The 12355-nt window shown below is 51.1% G+C and overlaps 4 protein-coding genes across 4 annotated transcripts; 2 read left to right on the top strand and 2 right to left on the bottom strand.

Moving 5' to 3' along the window:
• Window positions 1–321: 321 nt before the first annotated feature.
• ENH_00018480 (hypothetical protein, conserved) lies at window positions 322–2963 on the bottom strand (the record flags this gene model as incomplete). Its single annotated transcript, XM_013579303.1, has 8 exons — window positions 322–456; window positions 619–726; window positions 959–1093; window positions 1226–1363; window positions 1633–1695; window positions 1832–2027; window positions 2182–2476; window positions 2720–2963. The coding sequence occupies 8 exons, from the start codon at window positions 2961–2963 to the stop codon at window positions 322–324; spliced, it is 1314 nt and encodes a 437-aa protein (XP_013434757.1).
• Window positions 2964–6284: 3321 nt separating this feature from the next.
• Window positions 6285–7705, top strand: ENH_00018470 (hypothetical protein, conserved; the record flags this gene model as incomplete). The annotated part of the gene is made up of 4 exons (XM_013579302.1): window positions 6285–6517; window positions 6707–6868; window positions 7244–7298; window positions 7589–7705. The coding sequence occupies 4 exons, from the start codon at window positions 6285–6287 to the stop codon at window positions 7703–7705; spliced, it is 567 nt and encodes a 188-aa protein (XP_013434756.1).
• A 1975-nt stretch (window positions 7706–9680) lies between these two features.
• Window positions 9681–10082, top strand: ENH_00018460 (hypothetical protein, conserved; the record flags this gene model as incomplete). The annotated part of the gene is given in 2 exon segments (XM_013579301.1): window positions 9681–9911; window positions 9915–10082. Coding segments are annotated over 2 exon segments (399 nt in total).
• A 1831-nt stretch (window positions 10083–11913) lies between these two features.
• On the bottom strand, window positions 11914–12114 carry ENH_00027100 (Transaldolase , related; the record flags this gene model as incomplete). Its single annotated transcript, XM_013579300.1, has 1 exon — window positions 11914–12114. The coding sequence occupies one exon, from the start codon at window positions 12112–12114 to the stop codon at window positions 11914–11916; it is 201 nt and encodes a 66-aa protein (XP_013434754.1).
• Between the last annotated feature and the right edge of the window lie 241 nt (window positions 12115–12355).

The raw sequence follows: 12355 nt of genomic DNA, 5'->3' as shown, positions 1-12355 counted from the left end.
ACATTTTCTAGCTTTGCACGAGTCTGTTCTCGTTTTCTAGACGCTAAACGACAGCAACGTCCCCACTACCTCCCACTTGAGGTCCTCCACTATGCCGCGGAAGATCTAAAACGAGAGGCCGCAGTACACTGAAGGCGCTGGGCGGTTTTGGAGTGGGCATTGCATATCAGCTACCGCAACCCTCCATATTGTAGCTATCGATCGCTGCATCGCTGCAGCAGCAGCACAACAGCAAGAGAAACAAGCCGCTTGTACGCTTGCTCACAACGTGGCACGGCTGGGCATACGTCCTCGAAGGCCGCCGCATCAGACATTACACCGCTAGTGCTGCCCCTGTTGGGGATACTGAGCGTTGTAGTAGCCACTCGGCGACGTTGTCTGGCCGTAATTCGAAAAGGAGTCCCTATACGGAACCTGAGGGTGCATGAACTGAGGATAAACCTCGCTAGGCATGGCCTGAGCACAAATGCAAGAAGTGAGCAACTCTTCACCGCACACCAATGCAAGATGCCACGCAACGGCGTACTGCACAGCTCAGCTCGACAAATTGTCATGAAGTCAAAGCACCTTTAGGGACAGTCTACCACTTGTTGAATCTGTCTATCTCCTACACCTTACCGCGCCGTGGGATATATCTCCTTGCGCTTGTGGATGAGGGGGAGACGGAGTAAACGGGTAGACATTCTGCTGCATTAGAGGAGCCATGATCGTGGAGTCAAAGCTACCCTGTGTGTAAACAACAACAACGCCTCATCAGTCCTTTCTTCCTCTAGATTACTTGAAACAAACTTCAGCCGACGCAACGTATCCTAGTCACCAGTGTCACGTGTGCTAACGTGTACGCAGGTAAGAGGTAGCAGAATTAGCTTCAAGAGATATATTAGTGGGCGAAACATGCTGCAGAGTAAAAATAAGTGCTATGCGACTGTCCTGTTCATCGTGCATGCGAGCAACTCACTGCCACCACTTCCTCCTCGGCTTCTGCAGGCACCGTCGAGGGGCGGTGCTGTTGGCTTCTCGCACTTCCTCCTTTTCGGTGCCAAAATGTAAATAGAATCAATAGTGTGGGGACCCACTCTGTCAAGAAGTAAATCTGGTATGAAACATAGACAACACCATTACAAGCACTAATGAACCCACGGGCAACTCTCAGTCAACAATGGTATCGGGCGTCATACAGTGCACACTATTCACGCCACCGCGCTTTTCGTGCATGTTGCCGCACCTGTCCAGCTAGTAACTGAGGAGACGCGATTCCTTCTGGTAAAGTGTGCAGAGGATGCAGAGGCGGTGTTGCACCTTTAAATGCCATGAAACTCCGCAGGCCGAACAGCACCGGGCAAACCATAGACAAGAAGATAACCTGAAGACGGACACAAAAATACAACACAGATCGTGAGTGCGCGAGCTCTCCTGCGCGTTCTCTTTATGTGCACCGGTGCGCAGCATTAGCATATGCAAGCGCCCATCCTATCGTATCACACAGAAAGTCTTCAACCACGCCTTCTGCTAACTCTAGAATAACAAGCAAAAATACTAGCTGCGTCTTTGACACCCTGTACAAACACAGTCAAGACTAGGGGATAAGCGCGGCTAAAGCAGCGCGATCTCTACACGGCGTTTAGTCCGTACTCGTCTGACGATGCTGCTCTTTCTTGGCGCAGATTTCCCTCTCTCTGAAACCTTTTTCGCCACCTGCGCGCCACCACCACGAAAGCAGAAATGCCGGGATATTTTGCTCCCCTATCCTGCTCTATTAATTGGTGCCAAGTGGCAATTAAGGCTTCTTCGGACGAAGGAAGCAAAAGGATCGTCTATCTGCGCGCTGAACAGAGATCAGCGCTGCATACTGCGTGCTTGCCTTGATTCCATAGAAGAGGAAAGCGATGGCTTCCGTCCCGAACAGCAGCGCTTCTAATCCTTGCAGGAAGGCGCAAGCAGCTCTCTTGGCTTGGAGCAGCACCGCGACAGAAACACAGAAAGCGTAAGACACAAATAGCACCACAGAAAGAACCGAGTGCATTCGCCTGCAAGAAAGCAGCCAAACAAACACGTCTTTGGCGCCAGTAAGTGGCACAAACAAGATATATTTTCTTGCATATTTGCTCCGAAATATACGGACAAAGCTGGACGAATCAGTTCCCGTGGCACAGCTGATTCCTGAAGTCGACTCCGACTCACGAGAAGAGGGGGTAGGCCACAAGGTTAGCTGCGTAGTAAATTCTCGCCCAGAAGAGAATAACGAGAGAAACAGCACTACAGAAGATGAGCGAAGGTATCGAATCAAGCAGATAGACAATCCATTCTTCATCAAGCGAAAAGTTGAATGCCGGGGGCGGAGCCTCTCCACTGTCGGCTGCATTGTGTTCCGGCGTCTCGGGAGCCTCTTTGTGCTGCGGAGCCGAAAGCAGCTCTGCAGTCTGAAGCTGCACTCTTCGACACAAAAAAGCAGTCCCAAACAAGGCTACCGCCCGGCCTGAAACGCATTACCGAACAGCCACGCCGCAGTCGACAGCGCAGTGCAAACAAAAAGTGCCAAAGGGAAATGGAATTGTGTAACATATAGCGCAGTAGCACAGCTTCACGACCCTACTGATCAGTACTAGCGCGAAGTCATGAAATGCATCAAGTCACAAACACAGTGCAAGGGAAAAGGCACTGGACTAGCAAAGACGAGCTAATATCGCAGGCGGAATTGCGTGCTAAGGGTAAAACGCACACAATGAAGACGCGAAGAGTAAAGAAATGAAGGAAAAACGCGTCTGTCCGCCGCTCAGACTAATGCGTGACAGTGGCGCTGGGCTGTTCTCGCCAGAGGCATCCCCCGCTGGAAATGAAGGCTGGTTCTTTAAAGACGAATGCATCTTGAGCAGTTGCCGCAGCGTCAAGCCGCCTAGCAGCACAAATAACAGCCCCTCCCCCTCCATAAACAGGCATGGGGAGCCCGCAATGTCAATTGCCATATTGAAAAGAGGAAACGGTCTACTCCGGCCCACACGCCCTTCAGGATCCTGAATCCCCAACAGGGAAGTTCCCCGTTCGTCTAACACGCTTTTGAAGGTGCCCAGGGCTTCGACTGCCGGCGTCCGTTCTGGGAGACGAAAAAGCGGGGCAAGTGAAGGGGTAAAACAACAGAAACAATCCCTCCTGATATGCAACGATTACGGGGGAAGTAGCCCATATGTTGCGCTCCTATTGTTGCGAAAAAGGGTACACAAGAAGGCCTCCGCAAGCCCATTCGTCCATCAGCGAAAGTCTGCTGCAAAATGGGAATCGGCTCGCCGTTAGCTCCTGCATATGACTAAAACCCACCATCACACGCCACGCGCATGCACACTGGTGTTGCCGCGCTGAGCAGTGAACGGGAGTCGGTTCGAGGGTAAGAAGCGGAGTGGCGATCTGAAGACAGCTGAAAGTGCCGCTGGCTCGGTAAGCAACGGCCTAGGCTTTCCTTCTGCCCACGGCGGCTGCGCATCCCGGGAAGAGGAAAGGTGCGGGTCCAGCGAAATCGCCGGAACAGCACGCTCCTAGCAATGGCGAAAACAAACAAAGGGATAAAACAAACGAAGGTGAAGAGTTCTGGTGAGATATATGGAATGGCCCGCCGCGCAGCAGAAGCAAACGCAGTCACCCAGGCTTATGTGTGCATTTACAGAGGTGTTAAACCAAAGAGGATATATGTTTTCTGCTTAACATCAAATTACAGCCCTGTGAGCTGAAGCGATTCATCGTTCGTAAATTAAAGCACAGCAGCCTACTTGCTGCTGCATGCGACCAAAGGGAAGCCTTGGCAGAAGCCAGAAGCATGCACCCAAGTTATTTACATCCACGATTTGCGCTGTGCAGAGTGCAAGCCAAAACTGATTGCCAATTGATAAAACACAATTAATCTTTCAGAAAAAAAGCAAATTTGCATGAACAGCAGCATAGCAGCCCAACAGCAGCAGCACACAGGTGCTTTCTCAGATCTAAGGTGTTCTACCGGCACAGATCTTCCGCACATTTTTCCACCCGATGAACCCCGGCATCTGCATTTAGGAGGAATTATAATTCGTGATCTAAACCGTTTTGAATAGATTCTTCCATACGATCCAAAGACGCTGCCGGAAGTTCCAGAACGGCGTGCCTGAGTGACGCCGCCAGCCCGAAGTACCAACTTCAGCCGTTTGTGGGCCAGATAAATCGCAGACTTGTCACAAGAAATCATTTGGTTTTATGTAGCGGCACAAATCTGCCTGCAACTGCTTTTTTCGTTGAAAACCCGACAAAGGCTCAGTAGTGCCCTTGCGACGTGTAAGAATGCCTGTCGTGGGGGAGGCGGCCAACGCAGTTAACCACTGTCAGGAGGAGAGCATCTCAGTAGCTCTGAACAGATGGATCGCCAATGTAATTGCATATACCCAAGAAGGTGCAATTAAGAATCGATTGCTTGAACGTATGCTTGCTTGTGGCTGAGTCTGCTTGAGCCACAGTGTCACAGCAGGAGGTTATGAGCTTTTCTAGCACACTTCGCTGAAGGTGAAATATTATTCTCAAGTTCCAGGCCTTATTGCCACTGTTTTTGATCGGTGTGTTGCAAGTTATGCAAGTCAGTTCTCGCAGCTCTGTTCAAAGCTTCATTGCAATTCTTGGAGATGTCACTGTCACCACAACGCCAACTTTGTTCACAAACTACAGTATGGCAAATCGAAACTTGGGATTACGCCTCTATGCAAAGAGCACTCAGCACAGAGACTCTTAGCTGTCGGCACAAATTGCCGAGCATTACTGTGGGAATTCCGGTGCACTGCTTCGGCAGGAGTCCTGGTCTTGCCTACAGTGGCTGAGTGCAGCTTTCTCCTGCAGCGGAGTTCTTTTGGCCCATCTACTGTGTGCACTGTGCATAACTCTTATGTTTCGTGTGACAGTTTCGACTGAACAGGTGCTATAATTGCTCGCGAGCGAGAAGCACTTCTTGCTAACTCTTCTGGTTGCGGATTTCAGAGCGAGTTGGCAAGCATTGGCTGAGCGGCGTGCCTCCTTGGGTTGCGTTTCTTGATTCTTTATGTGGCATTCCATCTTAAGTCTCTCTGCAGTTTGGGGAGTGCTGCTGCTGCTGCTGCTGCTGCTGCTGCTGCTGCTGCCGCTGTGCATCATGCAGCTAGTGACAGGCTGCGCAGCATGCGTCAAACATAGGCTCCCAGAGTTAAAGTTACAAGTTGAACTTGGGGAGCTCCATGTCAATGGAAGTCAAAGCGCGGAATGCGTTTTTGCATTAAGAAGGCCTCAGGCCTTCCCTATGACTCACCGAAACGTTTGTTTTCCCGGAGGCCGGGCTTCTGATGATGAGCCAGATACAACTCGAAGTACTTTCGCGGGCCTGCCGAGACTTTCTTCCAGAAAACATAAATGCTTTCACAAACTCACGCTTATTAATGTACTCCCATTATATGCTTGGTTTATTAATGGGAACTTGGAAGCCAAAAATAACGCTAGAATTTGCTTTTTCCCACGCAACTTCAAGAGTCCGCCGTCGTGTCCGGCAGTCCGCAGCACAATCGCTGACTACTGTAGCGACTCAGGAAAAAGAAAAAGCTAAATAAGAATTAATAAAAAATTTCTGAATGAATTTGAAGACATGACAAGTTTATTAGGAGGACTTCGAGTGCAGTCGACTTTGTTCCATCACTCCAACGACTATGGCTACCACAGAACCTGATTCACCGTTTTACTTAGGTGCACAGCTACTGTCTTAAAGCTGCCCTAATATTACACATAAACTGCATTTCTCTTTTTAACACCATATTTACATTTAGAGGAAAACAGCCGGCTTTTTTAAAGTATGTAGAGGCCACCCACTTGCTGTGGCGATCGGCATCCAATCGTCGCTCTTTCGCATCGGCTTGGTGTTGGTTTCTCACCTAATGAGAAATTAACTACCCATCACTGCAGTTTCCCTCAATCTTGACAAAAGAGTGTTGCAGTACAACTTCTGCGGTCATTTAATCCCCCTACTGTTTGCGTTCTCTGCACATGCATTTCCCATTGCTCAGCCACAGCACACCTGAACGAAAGAGCCCATTGAAAGCTGCTAAAGGCCTATTCCTTTAGGCACATTAAAAGGAATTGGGTAGTCAACGGCAATATTCAGTGTCAATTCAATGTAGCTGAGCTTCCATGCATTCAAAACTTCCCCGATTTGAAGACACTCCGAGTCGTCAGTGCTTGTCTCGACCACAAAAGGCACATCTTCATTGTCTCACCACTTCATATCACTGATCCAATTCACAAAGACTTGATCGAGGATGAAGGAGGCAAGCAGTTGCGAATGGCAGATGTGGGACGTCTCCTTGACAGCTAACGAATTGGAGCGCATGCTATTGAGTCTAAAGAACCCACCATCCTTGCAAGAAGAAGCGGAAAACGCTGAAGACATAAAAAACAACTCCATTTCTCCGTCAGAAGATTGGAGCCACGAATGCCAGCACGTGGCCCTCGTGAATGTCGATTTGACAGCGGAATCGCTGCAGCAAATTGTGTGCGCCTTTTCTCGGCTATTTCTTCCTTCACTTTACGCCTTTCCTGGTGCATGCAGATTGCTGTGCGCTATACACTTGGAAAGCCTATATATACTTATATATATTTTCTGCTGTCTGCGCTCCCCTCTACGCAGTGCTCACAGATAGACTCTTTGCACTTTGCATGTGCTGCTACGTGGCGCTTTCAGCGATAAATGGATTGAGACACGGGCTGTTGAAAAGGTATTTTCTGTTTGTCTCGATGACAATGCGCTGGGAGAGAAAGCGGCAGGAGCTGTCTGCAAATTTCTGGCGAACGCGCCGCTCTTACGGGCAAGGAACTTCCGCCTCACACCACAACCTCACGCGCTGTGCATGCATGAGTGGTTGAATAAGTTCGTTTCAATAAGTTTGTTTCAATAAGTTTGTTTCAAGATTAATTTAAACCTTATTCGTGTACCAATTGAAGGTTGAGATACCTACGCTGGTGGGACATCCCAGCACTAAGAGATTGCACAGGCTCGCCGCCACCTCCCACACTGTCTACGGCCTACAGCCACAGGTCTTCCTTCATCTAAATGTTTTAATTTCTAGTGCTCTAATTGTGTTCTCCATAAAAAGTGAATTAAAACTCCATCGTGCAAACCAAAGCCTATTGCGCGTAAATCAACGAGGAGAAGGCGTGCCGGTGGGGGCGTGTTTTCCACGCAGTCGGGGTCTAAAATAAATAAATAAATGTATAAAAGCATTAATTTTCCACTTTTATTTTCAGTTCTGCATCTCTTTTCTTCCTCAGGAACTGTCGCTGCAGAACGTCGGCATGACAGACGCCTTCCTCTCGCGCCTGATTGGCCGCTGCGCCCAACTGGAGAAGAACAGGAAGCCACTTAAGGCGAGCCAGCAGAAGAGCATTCAGAGCATTAACTCAGTTTGCTGCAGTGCAGCAACACACAGTTTGCTGCACTGCAGCAAACTGTGCTGCACTGCAGCAAACTGTGCAGCGCGAGCTGCGCTTGCTGCTGAAGCGTGGAGGCCAGGCAGCAGTGCTGGGGCTGTGGCTGTGCTGCGTTCAGATTGACGCAAGAAACAACGGGCTGCTGACTTACAGAGCTTCCCTTTCTCTCAGTGCGGGCAAACGCTTTTTGCCAGAAAGCCTGACCATCCTTACTGATCTGCTGCCAGCGGACAGCCACAACTCGCTGTCTTAGTGGGTGCAGCAGCAGCAGCAGCAGCAACAGTGGCTCGGCTGACAGTGCAGAAACAAGAAAACGCGAAAAACGAACTGAACCACTTCGTTGATTTTATTACTTCTTCCTCTGATGCCCCTTATTCCATTTCTTGCTGTTCAAAGAACTGCAAAACTCGCTACAGTTGTGAGTACACTTCGCTGAGTTTAAGCAAGAACTAGAGGGTACGGGAAAAGGCTGTAGTTCAGATCGTCGTTATGAAACGTTCATTTGATAATAAAGAAGCCTTTTAAACAGTAATCGAGCCAGACTCTCTGTTCATAGCGCCAGCATCAACGCAATTCTTGCAAGAAGCCGCAAGTAAGCGGGAAACAGAGAACAAAAACGCCCTTCCACGGAAAAAAGGACTCACTCCCCACTTAGTTTTATTCCTGTGTTACATAAATGAGCCTGGGTATATAAGAAATGCTTGCATTTGTAAAGCGCTGCTGCATTCTGAAACATATTTCCACTACAGGAGGCCAGTGCAAAAGGCAGAGAAGTGGTGTTGCCTGCGATTTCTGCGGGTGCCGAGCCAAAGAGAGAACTCTTGAGATGAACATTGAATTAGCTCATTTGAATGATCTACTTGAAGTGGAGCGCTTTTATATTCAAGTAAATCAACTCTGCCGCAGCACGGTGGAGCACGCTGCCAGTGCTGTCGAGACGAGGCGGCGAAAGCGTCTCAAAAGAATCCACTCAAGTGCAACCATACACAAAAATCTACGAATTATGAGCAAGAAGTTCAATTAAAAGCCGTTAGGTCTTTTCAATTCACCAATATTCCACATGCGCACCCAATGGTAACTCGGGAACCCGGAGGCACAGCCGCAGCGGCTGTCGCCTCCCCAAGACAGTGCACGGCTGGGAGGGCGCTGGCTGGGTTGCACAGTTAAAACCAAACACTAGCGTTTTTGCAAAACGTTTAAACTCAAGAGAATGCAATGTCTCCGCCTGAATGACAGAGGAGCAACCAACCATCGACGGCGCGATGCACAGCTCCTCCCCCTGCACCCGAGTGTACCGGCCTTCGCATCCTGTCAAGCCCATTGCCTTAAGCCTCGCATTAATAGCAACTGTTTAACTAAAACTACAGAAGAAAAGACAGGAATTGGTGTGCAGTTGGGGCTCTGCTGGGCCGGTGACTTTCCCTTGCAGAGGCCGGTCGCTCTGGCAGAAGCCGCAACGAACCGTTCAAGAGGGGCGTTTTTGCGTCTGCTATTTGAATTATATCCCCTAATTCCCCTTTCTAAGCGTTTTAAACGTGGAAATAAATGAATAATAATGGAGTAGAGAAGCGCGAATGCTGTGCCTGCCCAAGTAACGTTTGGCTGCCGTGTGTGACGACGCAAGCCAGCCGGTCAGGCTGCGAGTACCTACAGCCCCACAGTCACCTTCCTGCGCCTTCTCGGGCTCAGATTGCAATGCCTCTTTGAATTGAAAGGCAGCAATTAGTGTTCCGTTCTCATTTGTTTCCCGTGGCTTTGTGATCTTGGCCGTGGGGCATCCTCGACGTCGAGACCGGAGAGCGGCGCAGCCGTTCAGTTTGAAGGTGGCAATGGCTTTTGGTTAAGTTTTGACCATTTTTTTCTCTCAGGAAGCCCATTTTAGGATTTATTTCAATCGCAGCGCTTCTTTGAGTCCCATTTCTGCGGCGGGTCGCCGCAGAGGTTCCGAATTCGGCACCCCAAGGATGTCAGGATCTTGCAAAAAGACACCTCAGTGACACAAAGGCTACTGATCTGGCCTCCGGCGACGCACTGAGCTGCTTGAATTTTCCATTTTCCGAGAGAAAACATCCGATGCGGGTGCCATGTGCTTGTTTTTGACGGATAAGCTCCGCTTCGGCCGTGCGAAACCGCGGCAGCAGCAGCAGCAGCAGCAGCAGCAGCAGCAGTAGGCAGCAGCAGTTTCGCCCCGCGATCGCCTCGCCCACGCCTCCCCCACAGTCTCCAGCATGGGCTCTTCTTCTCCAGAGGCCTATGAAGACACTCTTCCCCTGCGGGAACTTCCCACTGAGACCTCCCTGGGCGAGTCCGAGACCTGGGACTTGTACAGCTCGGCCAGCGAGGGCCCCCGGAGCTACGAGACGTCTCCGGCGTCGGACGAGCAGCTCTCGTGGATTGCGGAGCAGCAAACGGAGTCCCGCAGCACCAGGGGGGCCCCCCCCTCCCAAGGCCCCCAGCCTTAAACCCCTCCTGGCCCTCGTGGCACTGCTCGTGGGCGCGGCCTTCCTGGCCAGGGGGGCCCCCAGGCTCCTGGGGGCCCCCCAGTTGAGGCTCTTTGGCCAGCAACTCCCGAGCTTGGGGGCCCCCCAGGGGGACTTGGACACAGCTTTAGAGGCACAGAAGGACAATAAAGATGGTCTCGAAGATTTCAAATTTGCACAAGATGTCAAAGACGCTCTAGACGAGCTCGAACGCATTTTAGAAAGAGAAGATTTCGCGTAGAGGGGCCTGCTGCAGCAGCAGCAGCAGCAGCAGCAGCAGCAGCAGCAGCGGCGCAGGCGGCCTGGCAGTCGCGCTTGGCGCAGCAAATTCCTCTTCGCTTCGTTTCGTTTCTGCGGCCGATTTTTGGGCGATTTTATTTTTCGCATTTTCGCAAAATCAAAAAACATTTTCGGCAGGACGAAACGATTCAAGCTTGACGCGATGCTCCTTTGCCCCGTTCACAGCTAGCTAGCTAGCTAGCTGGCTAGCTAGCTAGGGTCCAGCTAGCCAGCTAGCTGGAGGTCCAGCTGGCTAGCTAGCTGGCTAGCTGGACGCTTGGGTAGCTCGATAGATATGTGGACAGCTAGCTGGACATGCTGCCGCCTAGCCACCTAACTAGCTAGGCAGCTAGCTAGCTAGCTAGCCATTTAGCTAGCTAGGCACCTAGCTAGCCATCTAGCTAGCTAGCTAGCTAGCTAGCTGGGCAGCTGCACCGCAGCGCGGTAGAGGGCTCTGTGCACTGCAGCAAACTCAGAGACAAAGCTGGCAGCAACTTTGAACTCAGCAGCAAAAACTTTTCAAAATTGAATTTCTAAAATTTCCTACAATTCATTTCAACTCCATTGACAGCTCGCAAACTTCAACTCCTCTCTTCGCACTGGCACGCAGCAGCGTGCAGCAGCAGCAGCAGCAGCGCAGCAGCAGCAGCAGCAGCGAAGCAGCAGCAGCAGCAGCAGCGCAGCAGCAGGGCAGGAGTAAAAGAGTTCCTTCCGACTTGAATGCATGCGGGATGATTTCAGCTGAACAGAAAATGGGTTTTCAGCTGAGCTGCTGCAGGCCTTTGTCTCTTTTTAGTTTTAGTTTTAATTTAGTTTTAATTTAATTTCAATTTTAATTTAATTTTAATTTAATTTTAATTTTAATTTTAGTTTTCATTATGTACTCAAATGCACAAGGTGTACTGACGGCCGGGAAGTGAGCGCTGCGGACTCCTCCAGCAGCCAAAGACAGCTAGCTGCTAGCTAGCTGCTAGCTAGCTGCTGGCTAGCTGTCAGCTAGCTGCTAGCTAGCTGCTGGCTAGCCGTTAGCTAGCTGCTAGCTAGCTGTCTTTCCTATTCCAAATGCTTCCCATCTACTCCTGCGTCTTCTTTCGCTTCTTATCTGTGCAGACGCTTTCAGCTGCTGCCCAGCAGCAGCACCAACAGCAGCAGCAGCAGCAGCAGCACCAACAGCAGCAGCAGCAGCAGCAGCAGCACCAACAGCAGCAGCAGCAGCAAAATGCGTTTTCTTCGATTAAACGCGTTTACGAGTCCGCGGCAGCAGCAAGTGAAATGAATTGCTGAAATCCGCAGAAGCCTCAAATAAAAGGAAGTGAAATGAAGTGCTGCAATTTGCAAAAGCCTCAAATCTAAAGCAGCAGCAGCAGCAGCAGCAGCAGCAGCAGCTGCTGCTGCTGCTGCTGCTGCCGTCTGCTGCAGCTGCCGTCTGCTGCAGCAGCCGTTATCCGCTGCAGCAGCGGCCCTCTATGCTGCAGCAGTCGCCCGCTCTGCTGCAGCAGCCGCCATTTGCTGCTGCAGCCGCGGTTTGCTGCAGCCGCCCCACTTGCTGCAGCAGGCGTCATCTGCTGCAGCAGCTCTTTGGAAGCAGCGGCGCAGGGGAGCTCTGCTGCTGCAGCAGGTCCGGGGCCGAAAGTCTCGTGTGCTGCGGCTTCCGCGCTGCTGCTGCTGCTGCTGCTGCTGCTGCTGCTGCTGCTGCTGCTGGTCACTGCAGCTGCTGCCTAATGAGGTCCTTCAACTTGTTCATGTCTGCAGCAAAGTTTCGAATGCCCTCCGCCAGCTTCTCCGTGGCCATTGCGTCTTCGTTTAACATCCAGCGAAAAGTTTTTTCATTTAAATGCAACTTTGCAATTTGCTGCTTCTTCGCCGACTGTACAGACAGCTTTGCTTCCACCTCCCCCTCCATTTGCTGCAGCTGCTGCAGCAGCTTCGGAGAGATCGTCAGTTTGTCGCAGCCCGCCAACTCCAAGATCTCCTCTGCAGCACAACACCCACAACCAGCCCACTCGCCCCCCCAATGGTCCACTGGTCCACTCCCGCAGCAGCAGCAGCAGCAGCAGCAGCACTCCCCTCCCGCAGCAGCAGCAGCACTCCCCCCCGCAGCAGCAGCAGCACTCCCCCCCGCAGCAGCCCCCCTCCCCTCCCGC

Source organism: Eimeria necatrix, genomic scaffold (genome assembly GCF_000499385.1).
Source record: "Eimeria necatrix Houghton genomic scaffold, Enh_scaff160, whole genome shotgun sequence".
Classification (NCBI taxonomy): Eukaryota; Apicomplexa; class Conoidasida; order Eucoccidiorida; family Eimeriidae; genus Eimeria; species Eimeria necatrix.
The sequence above is the reverse complement of the archived record's forward strand: the minus strand, read 5'-3'. Positions and strand labels throughout refer to the sequence as shown.